The sequence below is a fragment of the Vigna unguiculata genome, chromosome 5 (genome assembly GCF_004118075.2).
Source record: "Vigna unguiculata cultivar IT97K-499-35 chromosome 5, ASM411807v1, whole genome shotgun sequence".
Taxonomy (NCBI): Eukaryota; Viridiplantae; Streptophyta; class Magnoliopsida; order Fabales; family Fabaceae; genus Vigna; species Vigna unguiculata.
The window spans coordinates 8,963,330-8,986,045 of NC_040283.1; the positions used below are offsets into that span (position 1 = coordinate 8,963,330).

The 22,716-nt window shown below is 32.1% G+C and overlaps 5 protein-coding genes across 6 annotated transcripts; all 5 read right to left on the minus strand.

Moving 5' to 3' along the window:
* Positions 1 to 194: 194 nt before the first annotated feature.
* LOC114184299 (soyasapogenol B glucuronide galactosyltransferase-like) lies at positions 195 to 2,637 on the minus strand. 2 transcript variants are annotated; one of them, XM_028071593.1, is made up of 2 exons: positions 2,022 to 2,637; positions 195 to 1,833 (listed from the first exon to the last, which is right to left on the minus strand). In XM_028071593.1, exon 2 carries the CDS (start codon positions 1,790 to 1,792, stop codon positions 299 to 301), a length of 1,494 nt encoding a protein of 497 aa, XP_027927394.1. In that variant the 5' UTR covers positions 1,793 to 1,833; positions 2,022 to 2,637; the 3' UTR covers positions 195 to 298. The 2 variants fall into 2 exon arrangements, with proteins under 2 accessions (XP_027927394.1, XP_027927393.1); XM_028071592.1 differs by having other exon boundaries at positions 195 to 1,900.
* A 642-nt stretch (positions 2,638 to 3,279) lies between these two features.
* LOC114183879 (soyasapogenol B glucuronide galactosyltransferase-like) lies at positions 3,280 to 5,017 on the minus strand. Its single transcript, XM_028071044.1, has one exon. The coding sequence runs from the start codon at positions 4,926 to 4,928 to the stop codon at positions 3,432 to 3,434; it is 1,497 nt and encodes a 498-aa protein (XP_027926845.1). The 5' UTR covers positions 4,929 to 5,017; the 3' UTR covers positions 3,280 to 3,431.
* Positions 5,018 to 10,433: 5,416 nt separating this feature from the next.
* Positions 10,434 to 12,258, minus strand: LOC114183944 (soyasapogenol B glucuronide galactosyltransferase-like). The gene has a single exon (XM_028071146.1). It carries the CDS (start codon positions 12,102 to 12,104, stop codon positions 10,620 to 10,622), a length of 1,485 nt encoding a protein of 494 aa, XP_027926947.1. The 5' UTR covers positions 12,105 to 12,258; the 3' UTR covers positions 10,434 to 10,619.
* A 2,570-nt stretch (positions 12,259 to 14,828) lies between these two features.
* On the minus strand, positions 14,829 to 15,329 carry LOC114183315. Its single transcript, XM_028070288.1, has 2 exons — positions 15,138 to 15,329; positions 14,829 to 15,050 (listed from the first exon to the last, which is right to left on the minus strand). Exons 1-2 carry the CDS (start codon positions 15,327 to 15,329, stop codon positions 14,829 to 14,831), a joined length of 414 nt encoding a protein of 137 aa, XP_027926089.1.
* A 3,420-nt stretch (positions 15,330 to 18,749) lies between these two features.
* Positions 18,750 to 20,401, minus strand: LOC114184286 (soyasapogenol B glucuronide galactosyltransferase-like). Its single transcript, XM_028071575.1, has one exon. The coding sequence runs from the start codon at positions 20,304 to 20,306 to the stop codon at positions 18,801 to 18,803; it is 1,506 nt and encodes a 501-aa protein (XP_027927376.1). The 5' UTR covers positions 20,307 to 20,401; the 3' UTR covers positions 18,750 to 18,800.
* Between the last annotated feature and the right edge of the window lie 2,315 nt (positions 20,402 to 22,716).

A 22,716-nucleotide genomic window follows, 5' to 3' on the forward strand; every position in this document is an offset into this window, starting at 1 on the left:
AGTCCTCACAAAAATATTTCCTCCCTTTTTTTTCCTGCGGGGAAATTTACCAATCTCTTAGTTAAGTTGTAAGTCATTGTTCTCTTGTTTTTCGTTTCATTTTTCCATATCCAAAATGTTCAAACAAGCAAATGACATGACATAGGAAAAACTAAAATATTATACTGAAACGGTGACACAAGTAGCAATCTATATCCATGTAAAACAGTTTCAGAAGTACATGAAGTTGTTCATCTTGTTATAATAGCAAAAGGCATTATAAAATCACCTCCTAGAAGCACTACATTAATGCTCCATTTCAATTATCTACCGTGCTTCTGCAAGTTTTAGATATCTTCAATGATTTAAGCTCATCTATCAACTGAGTCAAGTTGTTGTAAGAGTGTCCACCCTCCTCTATAGTCCTCTTAGCAGCATCACTAAGTTTTCTTGCTCTCTTCCTCATTTCTTTGCTCACTTGGCTACTTCCCATCAAAAGCACCACAACCTTCACTATATCTTCCCTTCTCACCATTGCCTCATCACCCAAGTTCATCCAAAACGTGCTTTCGTTCACTCCCACTGGGAGTCCAATCTTCAAGATATCAACTACCAACTTCTCATTGTAGGATTGCTCAGCAAAGATTGGCCAGGTGATCATTGGCAATCCAGCACTCACACTTTCAAGAATGGAATTCCAACCACAGTGAGTTACCATTCCTCCTATGGCAGGGTGGTCTAATATCAGCAGCTGTGGTGTCCAGTTCCATATGATAAAACCTTTCTTGTTTTCTTTCATCTTCTTCTCAAACTCTTGTAGGAAACTGTCTTCATTCTCATTTCCATCCTTTTTCCTGATGACCCAAATGAAACTATGACCAGAATGCTCAAGCGCATGAGCCAGTTCAACAAGTTGAGCATGAGGGAGCCAGACGAGGCTTCCAAAACATACATAAAGTACAGACTCGTTTTGCTTAGAGTTAAGCCAATTTAGCCATTGTGGCTCTTCTTCAAGGTCCTCCTTGTGTCCTCTATTAGCCTTTTGTTCATCATCTTTGTTAACCCACGAAGAAACTGGTCCAATTGTCCAAGATTTGATCCCCAGTGCACTCTGATGAAGTTGCTCATAAACGCTTTCAAGTTCATGAAAACTATTATACAGTGCTCCATAGCTTTTAGCCTCTGATTCAAACATAGCATCAAAATAGCCTGTGGTTTCGTTCTTAGTTCTTTCCCATTCCGCTACCTGCGATGGCGTCATCTCTATTCTTTGAGGTAAACCAGGAACTGTAAACTTGTGGGCATCAGAGACTAAGTTTTCATGAGGTCTATGTTTCCTGATAGAATGGCTAACACAGTTGGAGAAGTAGCTTGAACTGTAAAAGAAAAGCCTTGGAATGCCTAGTTTTGTAGCAGACTCCACTGTCCAAGGATAGCAAATATCAGTTACAATACAATCTGGTTGCAGGTCTTGAAACAGAAGCTCAATTTGGTCTTTAAGCATTGATATTCCATGACTGATTTGACCCAATGTTTCTGGGGTAGTGCTATCTCTAATGTTTTCAACCCCATCAGGGAGACCAACATGGTCCGCAGGGAATGGAATCACTTGAGTTCTGATGTCGTATCCACAACTGAAGTCACCTTCAATGGCCTTTTGGAATGTTAAAGCATTGCTTTGGGTAGCGATAATGGTAACGCTAGCACCATGCTTAGAAAATAGTCTGGCTGTGTCTACCATTGGGATCATATGGCCAGGTGTTGGATATGGGAGAAAAAGGACATTGAGTTTGTCTTGCCATTGAGCTTTCATGCTTTTGCAATTTATGAGGTTCTACTCCTAAGGGGTAGATGCTGCATTAAAAACATAAAGCTTGAAGAGAAGCTTCTGTAATATAGAGAAAGAATTTCAAGCTTGTATCTGAAAAATAAATCAGAACCGTATCAAAAGTTAAAGACCAGGGAACCCTTCCATTTTTGTAATCATATATAGGCCTAATTAAATAAAAGAAATTGCCAAGAGGAGAAAGATAGAAGCATACCTGTTCCAGAAAACTCCGTGGAAATTCTCTATCTTTTATCAGAGAGGTGGTTGGCTTGTGTTGTTTATCCCTCAGTGAAGACTTAAACAAAGCCAACACATCTCTTTCAAATTTCCTCAAACCTCTTCGTAGTAAGTGCTGTTCGTTTACCATTTTATATGTTTGTCTTTTCCGTTGTTTGTTTGATTATTTTGCCTGCTCCTTCTTTCTCCCTTGTTCTTGACTTATGCATACTATAGTTTCTGCTTGTTCGGCTTTTTGGGATCAGTTATGTTTTACTGTGGTTCGGTTCTTGTCTCTTCACAACTTAAGGAAGCAGAACATATAAAGTGTAGAAAGGTCGCTGTGTACTTGTTTTTTATGGCACTTTAGCATGTTTCAAATTGCAAACTTCGCATGGAATAGAAAGTTTTCTAAAAACGGGTTTGGCTACTTTTCATAGAGTTTTTTGGCTATGAATACAAGTGGTAAAATGATATTGATTACAAGGACTTTACAAGGGTCAAGGTGGCAATTGAAGGGTAAAACCGAGATGTGAACATAAGTTAAGTATATTCGATAAGCTTTTGTTCTTATTAGGACTATGACAATGTTACAAATCCAAGAAATGGAATTATTTATACCTATTATTGCTTATATCTTTTCCTTTAGAATAACATTGTGTTTGAAGAAATATTTTACCAATTTTAAAAAATTGAAATATATAGTATTTGAATTACATACAATTGAATTTTTTTATTTTTTAAATAATTTGTTTGGATGAAGTAATTAAAATATTTTAGATTTCAATTTTCTTGTTTGGATAAAATAATTTCATTTCTATTTTAAGGCAAACTCAACATTATCCTTGATCCTGGGTGGAGTTAGCTCAACCTTATATATGGGACAATTTATCTTTCGGTCTAGATCAATTCAAGAAGATTCAACTTGGACCAACTAGGCCTAACCTTTAGGCTCAGTTGACTCGTTTCGACCTTCAACTAGGGTCGATCGATTTCAACCTTCAGTCTAGGTGCCTTGGCTTGACCTTTACCCAGAACCAACTTAGTTCGACCTTTGGCTTGGGTTGACTCAACTTGACATTAGACTCGGGCCGACACGACTCAACCTTCAGCATGGTCCGACCTGACTCGATCTTTGGCCTTGGGCGACTGGGCTCGACTTTCAGCCCATATTTCTTTGCGTCACAATGTTTACATTATCCTTAACTAAAATTATTAATGGAAAGAAACAACACTTATTTGCGGCACAACGAAACACGACAAGAAACCTAGCGGAATTCATGTTCATCTAGTATAATAAGTTTCAAAAAGCCTTGTAAGTTGTTCGTTCATCTTGTTAAAAAGGCTTCAGAAAATCACCAGATACACACCTCCTTGAGCCACTACATTGCTGCTCCATTTTAATTATCTAACTTGCTTCTGTAACTGCTTTAGATATCTTCAATGATTTGATCTCATCTATCAACTGAATCAAGTTGTTGTAAGAGTGTCCACCCTTCTCTGTAGTCTTCTTGGAAGCATCACTGAGTTTTCTTGCTCTCTTTCTCATTTCTCTGCCCTCTTCTTTCTCCATCAACTCTACCACAGCCTTGGTAATCTCCTCCCTTCCCACCACCTTATCCTCGCCACCGAATGCCCAAAACTTGTTTTCTTTAGCTCCCACTGGAACTCCGATCTTCAACACATCAACTACCAACCTCTCATTGTAAAATTGCTCTGCAAACATAGGCCATGTGATGACAGGCAATCCAGCACTCAAGCTTTCAAGAAGGGAGTTCCAACCACAGTGAGACACAATGCCTCCTATGGCAGGGTGATTCAATATCAGCAGCTGTGGTGCCCAGTTCCATATGATAAAACCCTTATTGCTTTCTTTCATCTTATCCTCAAACTCTTGCAGAAAACTGTTATCATTCTCATTTCCATCCTTTTTCCTGATGACCCAGATGAAACTATGACCAGAATTTTCAAGCCCATGAGCCAGTTCTACAAGTTGAGCATGATGGAGCCTAGTCAGGCTTCCAAAATTCACATAAATTACAGAGTCATTCTGCTCAGTGTTAAGCCAAGTTAGCCACTCTGGCTCTTCAGGAAGCTCCTCCTTGTGTTCCCTGTTGATCTTTTGTCCATCGTCCTTGTTAACCCAGGGTGAAACTGGTCCAATACTCCAAGATTTGATCCCCACAATACTCTTATGAAGTTGCTCATACTCACTTTCAAGTTCATGAAAACTATTATAGAGTGCTCCATAGCTTCTTCTCTCTGATTCAAAAATTCTCTCAAAATTGTCCGAGACTTCTTTACGAACCCTTTCCCAGTTTGATAGCTGTAGGCGGGTCATCTCTATTCTATGAGGAAACCCAGGAATTGTAAACTTGTCGGTATCAGACACTAACCTCTCATGAGGCCTGTGCCTCCGGATAGAATGAATTCCACAGTCGGATAGGTAGCTTGAGCTGTAAAAGAAGATTCTTGGAATACCCAGTTCTGCTGCGGATTCCACAGTCCAAGGATAAGACATATCACTCACTATGCAATCTGGATGAAGATCTTGAAACAGAAGCTCAATATGACCTTTGAGCATTGATATTCCACGACTGATTTGACCCAACAGTTCTAGGGAAGTGCCATCTTTGATGTTTTCAACCCCTTCAGGAAGACCCACTTGGGCTGCAGGGAATGGAAGCAGTTGGGTTCTGATATGGTAGCCATGGGTGAAGTCAGTGTCTATGGCGTTTTGGAAAGTTAAAGCATTTGCAGGGGTTGCTATAATGGTGACATTAACACCATGCCTGGCAAATAACCTTGCTGCGTCTATCATGGGGTTCATGTGGCCAGGAGTTGGGTATGGAAGAAAAGTGACATTCAATTGCTGTTGGGCTTCAGAATCCATAGCTTTCGCCATCTATGAGCTTCTACTTTGCTTTGTGAGAACTTTCTGTGATACACTGAGAATGCTTATAGACTTATACAGGCTTAAAAATTGTTAACAAGAAAAAGATTACAGAAGCATTCGTGGTCCAGATAGATAAGTCCTTATAAATTCTCTTTCTTTAGTCACCTAAAAATAATATTATTAAAATCTTAACGTTAAAATAAACATCTATTTGACAATTTATTCTAATATTTAATAATATATGATAGAATTCAATTTAAAAAATATAATGAAGATATTAATATAATTATTTTTTATAAACAGTTGTGAAAGTATAATGTTGTTTCTCAAAATAAAATAAATTTCATTTCAAAAAATTCTATAAATTCAATTTATAAGAAAAAAAATATATAAAATGGTACAAATTTCAACAAATTCGATTAAAGTAAACTCTAAACGACTTTAATATCTCTTTTAAGAAAGTAAAATTTATCCCTTATTCTAAAAATGTAAAATTGATTTAGAAGTTAAGGTTTCTCCTAACTTATATTTCTAGTTTATATAAGATATTTAACACATTTTTTCACCTTGAGGACACTATACGTAAAAGTAGAGAAAAACTTAAGTGATATAATAGGTCTAATTAATTTCAAGCAGGATAAACCCTTATATCCAAATCAACCTCGCAAACCATCAAATGTAGAAATAAATGACAATCTGATAATGGATAATTAAACTAAACTTTTAATCATCTTAATAAATAAATTTTTGATTAATTCAACATAAAAAGACTAACTTAATAAATTACATTTACTTTTATATATATCATGTGTGGATTTTATAAAATGCAGACTAGTAATCATGTTGCGCATTCGATTCATTTTTATTTAATAAATGTGTCCAATTAATCATGTGTGCCGAACACTATGTCTTTTAATTGTGTGTTTTTATTTTATTTGCACTAATTTATTCTTATAGGTTTAACATTATATGCTATTAAATTTATATATTTTTAACTGCTAGATAACAATGATAAAGAAAAGTACAGTTAAAATATAAATAATAAGAATTTAATTAAAAAATAAAAATAAGAGCTTGCAATTTGATTAATTTTGTAATTTATCTATACTTTGGGTTTTCAATATAAAACTATTCATTTACTTAATTAAAAAAGTTAACAAAGAACCATTTGTAAAGAAAGAAATAATGTAACCGGATTCAAATTAGCGATTTAAAAATAACTAATTTTGTTTATATTTGTAGTTTTTGTTTATTATTTTTTAATTATTCTTTTTTTTTTACTTTGATCAATTTGCATTTAAACACCCTAAACACCCTAGGTTGAATCTATTTTAATTTTAATATCATATTAATGAATCCGATGCAGCTCTAATACATGTTTATATTAATAAAATATATTATTTGGGACATGTATTATGTGGTTGAGACACTTACTTTAAAAAATATCAATTTTTCAATAATTAAAACTAATACTTTTTTAAAGACAAAAAAACAGATATGGCTGAGTTAAAATTTTGGACACTAGTTAAAAAATAAATAAATAATGAAAAAACAAATTAAAAGTATAAAAAATGTATTCGTGGAAATGCATGGTTATTTATAAAAAAACATTATCGAGAAAACTAATTTGTTTCATCTTTAATAATAATTATTGCCTGATTGCATAATAAATTAATAAATAACCATTACTATCATTCAGTTGTCTTTCTTCTTGGAGAACCAATGAAAAAACAAACTTGTTACTTGGTAATGGCTCCATAAGAAAGATTTGAGTTTTAACTGTGTTGTATACATTATGCGCTCAGAATCTCTGTAGTTTGCAATAATCTTGATGATGTTGCAACTACGTCTCACGTCATAAAGACAAGCTGGAATGAGACGTGGAAATCCATCTCTACCCATAAAATATTGGAGTTTGTGTAGTATTTGTAGCTATTCTTTCTCCCTGTTTTATCGAATTAATTTCTTGGAGGAGATTTGAGACTGGAAAAGGATTGCCCTTTGAAAATATTTCTCGCAATTCTTCCCATAGTTCCTTGCGTTGTCAATGTAAACAGTGCTTTGAGCAGTTTGGCTTGTAAGGATGCGTGTGTTTTGATCTTTTAGTATGCGTACTAATAGTCAATTATAGTATAATGAATTTTTTTTAGTAAGAGTGTCGATCCCACAAGGAACAGTTTGATTAAAATAGAGAGTTTATCTGAATCAATGTATATATAAGATTTTCATTTGATTCATCATTGATTTTTATAAATTATACTAAGTTTGCATGAAAGTAATACAATGATAACAACAGAAAGGCTAAAGAAAGTTCAATAAGAGAAGTTGGAATTGAATTTTTATTTATCTCACTCGTTTGTAATCTGGATGAATATAAACATACAACTTCTGAAAATACCAATATTGATGCAACACACAATAATAATTTATACTGATTCCTCACGTATAAAATTCATATGATTAGTCCCCTGAGTATCGATTCCTCACATATTCAACATACTATCTAGCTTTATGTTTAAGTGTTATAAGCAATTGATATACTAAAATCTATTCCTAGAATCAAAATACATCAAGTATTTTTATTCATATCAGATTTTCAAAAATGCTTACCAGTCACGTCTAAAATCACATTCAAGAATCTATTGATCAGATAGAATCAATCATTAAGATTAGAACAAAAATACCAATATTGAATAGAAACATAAAAGCTATATATAAATATCACCATATTACATCCACATTTGAATCAATTATATTCAATCCCAAGAGAAAAGATGAGCCGCTCGTTGTAGCCACTAAAATCCCAAGAGCTGAAGAAGAAACTTTCAAGAGAGTATGTTTCTTCTACCTTTTTGTTGTTTTCCTAGCCTCTTTGAAACGAGAAAGTGATGCCCTATTTTTTTCACCTTTTATCTCATGGTATATAAATACTGCACGAGTTCTTGGCTAAGCTAGTTTATTCTCGCTTAAGCAAGAAGGTATTTCATGATGAAGAAAAGTCCTCTTGCTTGAGCTAAATTATTCTTGCTTAAGCAAGAATGATGCCCAAACTATATAGCACAAGAATTGAGCTTCCTCAAAGCTGCTCTAGCTTAGGCGAGACTATTCTAGCTTAGACAAATAGTGGTAGAATTTCTTCTCATTTTCCTCTATTTCTTGACTTTTTCTTACTCTTTTAAGTTCTTTCCTCCTCCTACCTTAATTTACATGAAGAATACAAAAAATAAGGATAAAATGATTTTCTTTCGGTAAAAACTCGAAAATATATGATTGAATTTCATATTTCTTAGATTAGGAAAAATCAATAACAGATAAAATACAAGTTCAAACAGAAGTGTCAAAATTCCATATGAAATTTTACTAACTTTTGGTCGTTATTAGTGTTGGAAATAGTTTAGTGTGAGTCAAAGTCTCACATTGGATAGAAAAGACAAAGTTAAACATTATATAAGAATAAAGACTCATAACAACATTGCCTTAAGGTTTTGGGATAAAACTGATATCAAATACCTTATAAGTGTAAGACTAATGTCATATAACCATATAGAACCACAATCTCTCGATAACCATGACTATAACTATAACCATATATGAGAAAATATATAACCCAACAATTAGTGTGATACAAGATACCACCATAATGTTGAAGCGTTCCCAATTTTCATGTAAATCATCACCATGCGTTGGTTCTTGAATACCTCCATTCACGAACTTGTACTTATTCTTGGACATTAAGGTGTGCTTCATCGATTGTGGTTTAACAAAAACTGCTCCTAGTTTTTCGCCTGGATGCAGATAGAAAGCGTTGGAGGGGTTTTGTGATGCGTCCATGAAGGAGGAAGAACAAAGAAAGAAAATAAGGAAAGCTAAGAAAAGAAGGTCGAGGGCAATGGAGCATGGCGGGTTGAACCAACTTTGATACCATATCGAGGTTATCGCTTTCTAACTTACTAAAGAAGAAAGAGAGAAATGATAGAGCCAAAAACAAAATTGATAAAGCAAAAAAATATTATTATTTCACTACACTTTTATGTATGCAAGGGTAAGTATATATCCAGAGGAGATAAAACTGAAAAAGTGTTATAATTTAATACAACTCAAGGAAGCAAAACATACAAGTTGTTCGCTTGTTTTTTATGGCACTTTGGCCTGTTTCAAATTGCAAACTTTCCATGGAATTTAAAGTTACAAAAAGAAAAAAAGTTTGGCTACTTTTCATAGAGTTTTGGTTGTGAATGCAAGTAGTTAAATGATTTTGATTCCTAGGACTTTACAAGGGTCAAGGTGGCAATTGAAAGGTAAAATATATCTGATAAACTTTTGTTCTTATTAGGTTTATGACAATGTTACAAATCCAAGAAAATGAATTATTATAGCTATTATTGCTTATATCTTTTCCTTTAGAATAACATTGTGTTTGAATTAGGGATATCAACAACTTCAAAAAACATAAATACATAGTATTTGAATTCCATATAGATTATATTTTTTTTCTTAAATAGTTTGTTTGGATGAAGTAACTGAAATATTTTAGATTTCAATTTTACTATATGGATAAAGTCAATTAATTTCTATTTTAAGGCAAACTCAACATTATACTTGACCCGTGTTGAGTTAGCTCAATCTTCAATCTGGGACGACTCTTCTTGACTTTTGGTACAGGTCGACTCTAGCATATTCGACCTAGGTCAACTAGGCCCGACTTTTAGGCTTGGGTGACTCGTCTAACCTTTAACTCAAGTCGATTGATTTCAACCTTTAGTCCAGGACAACTCGGCTTGACCTTCAGCCAGAACCAACTTGGCTCGACTTTCGTCCAACTCAACCTTCGACCTGAATTGACTTGGCTCGAGCCGACGTGACTTGACCTTCAACTCGAACTGATCCGCTCAACCTTCGACACAAACCGACCCTGGTCGACCTTCGGCGCAACCTTCGACACGGGCCGACCGACTCGATATTTGGCTTGGGCCAACCTTGCTTGATTTTCAGCCTTGGACGATTCAGCTCGACCTTCAACCTAGGCTTTTCGGCTCGACTTCGGTCAGGCCAACTCAGGTAGACCTTCGACATTGGACGACTCAGCTTGACCTTTAGCCAAGACTTCTTTGTTAAACCTTCGGTCTGGGTTAACTTGACTCGACCATCGGTCCAAGCTTACTTGGTTTGACCATCAATCCTGACCAACTTGGCTCGACCTTTGACCTAGACCGACTCAAGTTGATCCTCGACTTAAGTCGAAGCAATTTAACTTTCGACTCGAGCTAACTCGGCTCGACCTTTGACCCGGTTCGGGTCGACCTCCGATTTAGGCCGACTCGACCTGACCTTGTGTTTCAATTAACTAAACTCGACCTTTAATCCGGATAGACTCGACTCAACTTTCAATCCAACCCAACTTGACTTGATCTTCTATCAGAAAGACAATAGTGATTTTTTCCTTACTTATCACTACATCACAATGTTTACGTTTTCCTTAGCTAAAATCATTAAAATATGCGAATGGCAATTAATGGAAAAAAAAAAAAAAAAAGCACTTGCGGCACAACAAAACACGACAACAAACCTAACCGAATCCAAGTTCATCTAATATACTAAGTTTCACAAAGCCTAGTAAGTGGTTTATTCATCTTATTAAAAGGCTTGAGAAAATCACCAGATACACCTAGAGCCACTACATTGCTGCTCCATTTTAACTATCTAACTTGCTTCTGTAACTGCTTTAGATATTTTCAACGATTTGAGTTCATGTATCAACTGAATCAAGTTGTTGTGAGAGTGCCCACCCTTCTCTATAGTCTTCTTGGAAGCATCACTGAGTTTTCTTGCTCTCTCTCTCATTTCTCTGCCCTCTTCTTTCTCCGTCAACTCTACCACAGCGTTCGCAATCTCTTCCCTTCCCACCACATTATCCTCGTCACTGAATGCCCAAAACTTGTTTTCTTTAGCTCCCACTGGAACTCCAACCTTCAGCACATCAACTACCAACCTCTCATTGTAAAATTGTTCTGCAAACATAGGCCATGTGATGACTGGCAACCCAGCATTCAAGCTTTCAAGAAGGGAGTTCCAACCACAGTGAGACACAATGCCTCCTAATGCAGGGTGATTCAATATCAGCAGCTGTGGTGCCCAGTTCCATATGATAAAACCCTTCTTGCTTTCTTTCATCTTATCCTCAAACTCTTGCAGGAAACTGTTATCTTTCTCATTTCCACCCTTTTTCCTGATGACCCAGATGAAACTATGACCAGAATTTTCAAGCCCATGAGCCAGTTCTACAAGTTGAGCATGATGGAGCCTAGTCAGGCTTCCAAAATTCACATAAATTACAGAGTCATTCTGCTCAGTGTTAAGCCAAGTTAGCCACTCTGGCTCTTCAGGAAGCTCCTCCTTGTGTTCCCTGTTGATCTTTTGTCCATCATCCTTGTTAACCCAGGCTGAAACTGGTCCAATACTCCAAGATTTGATCCCCACTACACTCTTATGAAGTTGCTCATACTCACTTTCAAGTTCATGAAAACTATTATAGAGTGCTCCATAGCTTCTTCTCTCTGATTCAAACATTCTCCCAAAATTGTCTGTGACTTTATCACTAACCCTTTCCCAGTTTGCTAGCTGTAGAGGGGTCATCTCTATTCTATGAGGAAAACCAGGAATTGTAAACTTGTCGGTATCAGACACTAACCTCTCATGAGGCCTGTGCCTCTGGATAGAATGAATTCCACAGTCGGAAAAGTAGCTTGAGCTGTAAAAGAAGATTCTTGGAATACCCAGTTCTGCTGCGGATTCCACTGTCCAAGGATAAAACATATCACTCACTATGCAATCTGGACGAAGATCTTGAAACAGAAGCTCAATGTGACCTTTGAGCATTGATATTCCACGACCAATTCCACTCAACAGTTGTAGGGAAGCACCATCTTTGATGTTTTCAAGCCCTTCAGGGAGACCCACCTGGGCTGCAGGGAACGGAAGCAGTTGGGTTCTGATATGGTAGCCATGGGTGAAGTCAGTGTCTATGGCGTTTTTGAAAGTTAAAGCATTTGCAGGGGTTGCTATAATGGTGACATTAACACCATGCCTGGCAAATAACCTTGCTGTGTCTATCATGGGATTCATATGGCCAGGAGTTGGATATGGAAGAAAAGTAACATTCAATTGGTGTTGGGTTTCACAATCCATAGCTTTAGCTATGTATGAGCTTCTATGTCTTTGGAGAGGTGCTTTGACAGAACTTTTTGTGATAAACAGAGAATGGTTTTCAAAACTCTTCCCGAATAAAAGAAGGAAGAGCTACACCAAAGGCAAAACACAGAGAACCCTACCCTTTATTATATGCAATTATAACTTTAGACTTATATAATCTTAAGAATTGTTAGGAAGAAAAAGATTGAAGAAGCAGCCTGATAATTCCTTATAAATTCTCTTTCTTTAGTCACCTAAAAAAAAATATAATTAAAATGTTAATATAATTAATTGTGAAAAGGATGTTTTTATATTATGAATTGTCCAAACATTAACGTTACAATAAACATGTACTCTACAATTTATTCTAATATAGAAAACATCAAATATAGAAATAAATGATAATCTGACAATAGATAAAACGATGAACTCAATTCAAATAAACTTTTAATAATAATATTACTTTAAATAATAAATTTATGATTAATTCAACTTAAAAAATCCGACTCTAATAAAATTATATTTGTATATTTTTTATCGTATTTTGATTATTTTTTTTAGTTTAGATCTCGTAGGTTGAATTTATCTTAATTTTAGTATCATGTTAATGAATCCGATGCAGCTCTAATACATGTTTAAATTAATAAAATCATTTGTTAATATTATTTGGGAAATGTATTATGTGGTTGGCACACTTACTTTCAAAAATATTAAAAACATTTTCTATATAGGAAAATTAATATATTTTAAATACAAAAGAAAAAAATATATGGGTGGGTTAAAATTTTGGAAACTAGTTAAAAAATAAATAAATAACAAAAACAAATTAAAAAGAATAAAAAAAAGAACACGCGGAGATGCACGTTTATAATAAAGAATATATATTATTTGTCTGACAGGTTCAATAGTTGACCCTCAGCGCAAATCCAAAGACTAACTTACACACATGTTAAAGCCTAGGTATGACAAAACAATGTAGTGAATCAATCTTATGGTTATCTTTAATTCAAATTATCTACATTTCTATATCTATATTCAATATGGATAACATTTTTCACTTGCTTATTATTTTAATATTAATTATGTCACATTTAATGTTTATTATTTTAATATTAATTATGTCATATTTAATACGGAATGTATTCTTATCTTTTTAATATTTAATATTTTAAAAATATATTGTAATTATATATATTTTAAATAAAAGTATCATATAAAATTATATAAAAATTAAAATATTTATTAATTTTATAAAACAACGTTAATAAAATTTAAAAATTTAAAAAGTACAAAAAAAAATATCATAGATTAAAATGTTTTTATTTTCTTTTTTAAGATTTTAATGAAATCTTTTTCTTTAACTAATAAAAATTGTAATATACAATTTGAATAAATGAAACCATATAAAAAATAAATATTAAACTAATAATAATTAAGATTTATCATGAATTTTAATTTATGTTAGATGATGATAAAGAAGATTAATTCCAATGATATTCTATAGTTAATAAAATGTCTTTACACAATTAGATGATAAAATTACATTGAATTACAAAATAAAAATAATTATATAAAAAATCATAAAAATAATATTATACATGATAAAAATAAACAGTAAATAAAAAAATTAAAATTAAATAAAAATAACTAAATGTGTGATATAGAAAAAAATTGATATACCATGTATTTCTAGGGTTTTTGAAAATATGAAAGATATGAAATATACGAGAGATATATGTGATATGTTATACGGAGGAACATATTTTTGTATTTTATTGATATACCCTATATATAGAGCAAAATATAACAAATATCAAGTATAAAATATTTAGAATATCTCACTCCTAATCTAAAATAATAACTTATTTCTAAAACTGAAACATATCTCTAAAATTGAAATATTTTCTAAAAACTAATTTAAATAAAAAAGATATTAAGTAATATTCTCAACATTTCTCCTTGCTTAATATCTGTTTATTTATATTTTTATATTTGATTCTCCATCTTTTGAGGCTTGATTTTCTTGTGCTTGTAATATTTGTTTTTCTCTTTCTTCCATGACATCACATCTTTCTTCAATTTGGCATCATCCTTTATATTTCTTCTTATATCGACATCATCTTCTTTTTCTTTGTCCGGTGTGGATTTCATTGGAGTGGCATTGGAGCTTTTGTGAATATTAGAATGTGAACCTCCATCTACTTTCTTCCAAAGATATTTATCTTCTAATTTTGATCCTTCTTTCATACTCACTTTCTTTGTAGCAAATTCCTCTTTCATAAAATCCAACGCAAATTTTTTGTCTTTCATGTAGACTTTTAATACTTCTATGTTGTTAGCATTTTTTATCACACATACTTTATTTTCAAAGGAGACCTTATAACCTTTCTCTAACAATTGAGCAACACTTAAATGAAACTGTTCATGTACCTTTCACATCAAGTTGTTCTCCATTCCCAATTCTTACCTTGGAAACATTTGATTTATTGAGCTCCTTGAAAATTTCTCTATCATGAGTCATGTGGTTTGTGCAACCACTATCTATAATCCAATCTTCTTTGAAGATTGGTTGGTTGTGACACATGATGTTGTAAGAAGTAGATCCTCATCAGATTTATCCTCATCAATCTTCGTTGTTCTTGTGCTTGCAAGGCATGTATCACCTCTGTAAAGGTGATTGTAGACAAATCTTTTGTGTTTTCTAAGGAAACAATAGATGCCTCATCTTTCCGGCATCGTCACCAGAATTTTCTCAACGAGTCTGGAATCTGAAAACTCATTTCCCAACAATTTTATCTTGTTGGCAATACCCAACAATTTGTTTGAGTATTCTTTAATCGTCTTTAACTCTTTCATTCTTTGCATCTCGAACTCCCTTATCAAGTTCAAAACCTTCATGCCTCGAATCTTCTTGTTCCCTTCATATTCTGCTTTTAAGTATTCCTAGATTTCTTTGGGAGACTTTAGAATCATGATCCTGGTCATAATCATTTGTGAAACACCTACGAACAAGCATGGTTTTGCCTATGCCTTTCTCGTTTTCTTGTCTTTATGCGCTTGCATTTGAGCCACGGTGGGATTTTCAAACAAGGGAACATCATCTTCCTCCCCAACTTCCCATAGATCTAGCCCCTCTAGATATGTTTGCATCCTTACCGCCCATAAATCATAGCTTTCACCATCAAAGAGTGGAATAACGACATCTGACATATTTCCTTCCATTCTATCGGCAGTAAGAACAATGGCTCTTGATACCAATTGTTGGGATTTTAGGACTTTTGAAAATATGAGAAATATATGTGATATGTTATACGGAGGAACATATTTTTGTATTTTATTGATATACCCTGTATATAGAGCAAAATATAACAAATATCAAGTATAAAATATTTAGAATATCTCATTCCTAATCTAAAATAATAACTTATTTCTGAAACTGAAACATATCTCTAAAATTGAAATATTTCCTAAAAATTAATTTAAATAAAAAAGATATTAAGTAATATTCTCAACACATTTAACGAGATTGCACAAAAGAAAACAAATGCATAATTAAAAACATGATAAGATGAAAAATAACTTAAAAATTTAAGAAAAAAACCTATAAATATCAAATTAGTTGAATTGTTCATAAATAATAAAAATAGTTTTAACAAACAAATTTTTTTCAAATCAAACAAAAGGTAAGAATAAAAATAATAAAAAAAATATTTTTTTTATATTCCATACTGAAAAGAATAAACAAAATTGTATTTCGACAAATAAAAATTCTGAGGTTATTTGGTGAATTTTCAATCAAAGAAAATAATGCAACAAAACTAGATTGTTCATTTTATATCTCTCCATCATTTTTACTTTAACATGTTCAATCAACTTTAAATTATTTTCATTAAAGAGTAAATCACATAATACAAACTTTTGTCTGATTTAGATTGTAGGCTCATTCTTACTCTTCTTATAAAGCCTTCCGTATAAAACAACCGATAATGTCTGATAATGTTATTGTATCATGTTTTTGGAGCTTATTTATCTCAAGTAGAATCTTCTTTTACTTTATCATATTAAATATTCTCAATTGCAAAGCCATGAGAATATTTAATATGATCCTATTTAAGAAAGAGTACGACCGTTTTTTAATTTGAATCTTTCGAAAGGACAAAATAAATCATTATTTCTTGTAAGATATCAAAGTAATTCAGGTGTTGACCACTAAAAAGCTGTAAAGAAAATAATCAAATATCTTCAAAGATTAAATGATTTCATTGTCATATACAAACAACTGGTATTTTGAGGTGATAGGATACTTTCTATTTAGATTTTGATGGTTGCATTAATACCATAAAATCAACATTTGATTATATTTTCATGCAAACTTGTGGAGATATATTTTGAAACAATAAGAAGCAAACCTTGATTTCTACTTCTAATATGGAGGTTGAGTTTGTTTCTTATTTTTTAGGCTACCTCACATGATGTATAATTTAAGTGTTTTATATCTAGATTTAGAGTTGTGGATTCAATTGTTAGGTCCTTGAAGTTATATGGTGATAATTCTGTTCTGTACATTGGCATTAAATATATAGCCATAAGAACACGTTAGCACTGACTTGATGATTGTCGATCCTTTGACTAAAAGTATGTCATTAAAGAATTTTAATGATCAATGCAACTAGAACTTGGTTCAATGTTGTGACAATCATTATTTTTACTTTGATAAAACTTTTATTCAGTTTTTTCTCATTTTGTTGTGCAAATATTTGTTTATTTTGAGAATTTTCATTTGACTCAGAATAAACATATGGTTTATTCCAAAAAAAAAATATATATTGTTTATTCCAAAAAATATTTATATACCCAAACTTTACAAAATCAATGAAAAAAGAAGAAATAAATCTAGTACTAAATTTTTACACTGATTGTGAAATTGCATTGCTATGTTAAAAGAATGGTAGCTATACTGATTCAGTATACGCAAAAGACACCGTTGGTACAAAATGAACGATCTAGCAATTCTATTTTCTAGTACCGTGGCCAAAATGAACTCAAGCTTCCATCATCTCTTCCAAAATTTTGTTCCAATATCTTTTTGTCATTTATAATTATCCCAACACTTTTCTTTAATTTCAAAATAGAAATTAGATCAATTTTGACGAGATTTGATATATTATAATACATAAGAGATAATACTCACTTTTGGAGGACCTGTCACCATGATTCTTGTATTTAGTTTCTTGTATTGATTGACAATGGGTTAAATGAACAAAGTGGAAGAATGTTGAAAATTTTCCAAATATGTTATATGTGAGATAACATGAGATATTCACATGATTATTTCCATAGATGGTTCATTTTTCAATCAATTTTACGATTGTTGCATATATTTTGATACAGAACAATTTATTATAATAATTACTTTGTGATGGACAAAGCTCTACAAATTTGACGAGGTGCTTTGGGTCATCAAATTTACTCTCTTTTATCGTATATTATACCATCAAAGTTTAGAAAATTAAGGGTTTGAAACGAAACGTGAAAGTGATAATGACCGAAGGTTAGTTCTTATTCTTTCTCCCACATTAGTTTTACAATAATTTAATCTTTTAAAACTTAGTGATTTTAAAAAAAATTGAAATCATAACCATTTCATCTTGAGCTTTTATTGTAGACACTGCCTCACAAATTTCTTTTACAGGAAAAATTGTTGTTAAGATTGTATTTTCTTCAAGAGATAAGATCTTGAATTGTTATTAAAAAAGCTTTGATCTCATCCTTCACCACCTTAGATTCTTCAATCCATTCCCCATATGTTCAAACCTTTTCTCCCATTTTTGTTCTCCTCCAATTAGTTGTAGAATGGTAAAATATAAAGTTGGAATCCCCAAAATTAATCAATTTTCTTCTTGCCTTTACTGATTCTTGCTAGAAGCCTATTATATTAACTTCAGTGAACATTTATCATATTTGTCTTCTCATATTCTCACTTAATCAACAATTCTCATCCATCTCTAACTCTTATTTTTGTAAATATTATTTTTTTCTTCCTATTTATTCCCCCAAAACACCTATTTGTTCCACAATTTTAATCCTTTTTGAGCATTTTTAGTTTCTCCTTCGTAACATATAATAATTTGTATCATTTATTTTGTACTAGCTCGAAAAACTCTTTTATGACATCATTAAAACCATTTACTTGTTTCCAAGCATCTATCAAAATAATAAAAACGTGTCTCATAAAAAAACTAGAATACTTAGCAATACTTTAATTTAATTATTTCCTTTTTCCACCATCATTTTCAAATCTGATTTATCAAAAAAAAAAAAAAAGCTATATGCATCCTAATGAAATATTCAACATTTGTTTTTTTGTAAAATATTTCCCTTACATGATAAATGCTTATGACTTTGAAAAGGAGTAGGTTTAATATTTCAGGTTTTAAGTTTGCACATCATGTTTATCATGGGATATTAACAGTAACTTTTCCGAGGATTTTGATAGGAAAACACTTTCATTGCATTGAAATACAGAACATTCATATCAGCATAATAAAGATAAGATATATCAGCATACCTTTATCTCCATCTAACTTTCTATATAATAAAAGGCTAAACAAAGTCTTGGGAACATGATTAAAAAGCTTGACAGAAAAAGAAAATTTGGATGAGATTCAATCTTATTTAAAACCTTCCTCAACTCTAAATGTTTATGTTTGTTTTCTCAGTAGCTTTAGATATTTTCAATGATTTCAGCTCATCTATCAACTGAATCAAGTTGTTGTAAGAGTGTCCACCCTTCTCTATAGTCTTCTTGGAAGCACCACTGAGTTTTCTTGCTCTCATTCTCATTTCTCTGCCCTCTTCTTTCTCCAACAACTGTAACACAGCCTCTGCAATCTCTTTCCTTCCAACCATATCATCTTTGTCACTGAATGCCCAAAACTTGTTTTCCTTAGCTCCCACTGGAACTCCAACCTTCAAAACATCAACCACCAATCTCTCATTGTAAAATTGTTCTGCAAACATAGGCCATGTGATGACTGGCAATCCAGCACTCAAGCTTTCAAGAAGGGAGTTCCAACCACAGTGAGAAACAATGCCTCCAATGGCAGGGTGATTCAATATCAGCTTCTGTGGTGCCCAGTTCCATATGATAAAACCCTTCTTGCTTTCTTTCATCTTATCCTCAAACTCTTGCAGGAAACTGTTATCTTTCTCATTTCCATCCTTTTTCCTGATGACCCAGATGAAAGTATGACCAGAATTTTCAAGCCCATGAGCCAGTTCTACGAGTTGAGCATGATGGAGCCTAGTCAGGCTTCCAAAATTCACATAAATCACAGAGTCATTCTGCTCAGTGTTAAGCCATGTTAGCCACTCTGGCTCTTTTGGAAGCTCATCCTTGTGTTCCTTGTTGATCTTTTGTCCATCATCCTTGTTAGCCCAGGCTGAAACTGGTCCAATGCTCCAAGATTTGATCCCCACTATCCTCTCATGAAGTTGCTCATACTCGCTTTCAAGTTCATGAAAGCTATTGTAGAGTGCTCCATAGCTTCTTCTCTCTGATTCAAACATTTCCTCAAAATAGTACGAGACTTGTTCACGAACCCTTTGCCAGTTTGCTAGCTGTAGAGGGGTCATCTCTATTCTATGTGGAAAATCAGGAATTGTAAACTTGTCGGTATCAGACACTAACCTCTCATGAGGCCTGTGCCTCATGATAGAATGAGTAGCACAGTCGGCTAAGTAGCTTGAGCTGTAAAAGAAGATTCTTGGAATACCAAGTTCTGCTGCGGATTCCACAGTCCAAGGATAACACATATCACTCACAATGCAATCTGGATGAAGATCTTGAAACAGAAGCTCAATGTGACCTTTGAGCATTGATATTCCACGACGGATTCGACTCAACAGTTCTAGGGAAGTGCCATCTTTGATGTTTTCAAGCCCTTCAGGGAGACCCACTTGGGCTGCAGGGAATGGAAGCAGTTTGGTTCTGATATGGTAGCCATGGGTGAAGTCAGTGTCTATGGCGTTTTGGAAAGTTAAAGCATTTGCAGGGGTTGCTATAATGGTGACATTAACACCATGCCTGGCAAATAACCTTGCTGCGTCTATCATGGGGTTCATGTGGCCAGGAGTTGGGTATGGAAGAAAAGTGACATTCAATCGCTGTTGGGCTTCATAATCCATAGCTTTCGCCATGTATGAGCTTCTATTTCTTTGCTTTGAGAGAACTTTCTGTGATACACTGAGAATGCTTATAGAGTTATATAGGCTTAAAAATTGTTAGTAAGAAAAAGATTGCAGAAGCATTAAAGTCCTTATAAATTCTCTTTCTTTAGTCACCTAAAAATAATATTATTAAAATCTTACTGTAAAAGGTATGTTTTTATATTATGAATTGTCAAAATATTAACGTTAAAATATGCAATCGATCCATTTTTAATTAATAAATGTTTCAAATTAGTCATGTGTGGCTAACACTATGTCTTTTAATTGTGTTTTTTATTATTATTTGCACTAATTTATTCTTATAGTCGTTCCCATGTACTAGGTTTACCATTATGTATGTTTAACTCCTTGAATATAATGATAACGAGAATTTGATTATTTTGTAATTTATCTATATTTAAAAACATTTTTAATACATTAAAATTAATATATTTTAAAGACGAAAAGGGTATGTGGGAGAGTTGACACTAGTTAAAAAATAAAAAATAAAAAAATTAAATTAAAAAGCATAAAAAATGTACTCGAGGAAATGCATTTTAATAAAAAATGATTATTTGTGTTTACGTGGACGACCCTGTGTAAGACGAGATACGTAGCATGGTGCTGGCTTCAGCGCAAATCACAAATTAGCGGGTTAGCAAATTAGTACCCTCGTTTATTTAACCGATATCATACGTAAATACGACATGCATGTGATATGTGATATTTGCAAAATACATTTATTTGAAAATAATTGGATACGTATATATCATATGTATGTATACTGAGAAAGTATATAAAAATTTTAAATACATAATAAATATAAATTTGTTATTTTATAAATAGAAATTAAAATTATATGTATTAAATTTTATCAAAATAAAAAAATAAATTATTATTGAGTAAAAATAAAAAAAAATTATATCATATAATAATAAAGATTTTCATAAATTTATTATTTTAAAATTTTAAATTAAAAATGATATCTTTTTTATGTAAATTTTACTCGCATTTTATTAATATTATCTTCCTAATAATATTTTCTAAAAAGACCTCACACCTTACTTAATCTATGATGGGATTCATACGTCCAGGAGTTGGATATGGAATTCTGCTGGGAAAGTATAATGTTGTTCCCTAAAATGAAAATAAATTTAATTTGAAAGTGAAGTTTTAAATTTATCCAATAAAATCAGTTTATAAGAATTCTTTTTTTTAACATGATACAGCACTAAACAAATTTGACAAAGTAAACTTTAAAATACTCTAATATATTTAAAGAGTAAAATTTTCATCTCATGTTTTTCTTAAACAAAATTATTGAATTAATAAATTAGTTAATTTAGCTTTCATTTTTACATATCAATATAAATGATTTAATATTTTATTTCTGTGTATTTATTTCATTTATTTTTTATAATAGATATAGTTTAATGTTTGGTGAAATATAAGTTTTATCATAAATTTAGTGTGATCTCCTATTAATCTTTTATTTTATTTTTTTAATTTTAAGGTGCTGACAAATATTAAGGAACTTTAAGATATCAAAATGAAAGTTGGTAATAATGTCTAACACCATTTAAAAGAAACCAATTTAATAAAATAATATAAATTTAAATTATTATAGATTGATCTCAAAAATTTGAATTTTTACCTATTTTTTTTCGCCTATCATTATTAATGTAAAATTTTATTTTCTATATGAATTTAATAATATATTTTTATTTTTTTACAAAGATAAACTTTTTGTTGTGTTTCAACCAAATTTATTTTATAAAATCTAGCTTTTCATTAATATTTTATTTGAGTAAATTTTTTAGGGTAGAAATTTTTATTTTTATAATTTAGGATATCATTAAAATTCTGGAGTCTTAAATTTTATTCTATATTAACATATTTTAATAGAAATTGTTGTAAAATTAATTTCTTCAACTTATAATTTTATAAAATAATAACTGTAAAGGATATTTTTTTTTACTCTGGATAATATTATATTCTTTTTTATAGAACATACATCTTTTAATAAAAATGAATTATATAAAATTCTGAATTAAATTAAAACCACTGTGAGTCAATGATATTTTGAATTATTGCCATATACATGCAAGCAGGTTATGCGTGGCATTGAATTAGCTGACACTATGACAAGTTCGCAGGAGCACAGTGCTTATGTTATCTTCGTGTCTAAAAACTGTAAGTTCACGTTTGAAGTGTCCACATTACAATGTTACACGAATTTTTTCTTTTCTATTGGTGTGCCATGATCAAGATAACGAGGGAAACGAGTACCTATAACATAATAATAGTTCAAGTCATCAACCATTCAAACTTTTCTTCAAAATAGCTAGTAATTAAGGAGAGTTCTAATGAACCTCTCCAAAAACAAAAACTTTAAAAAATA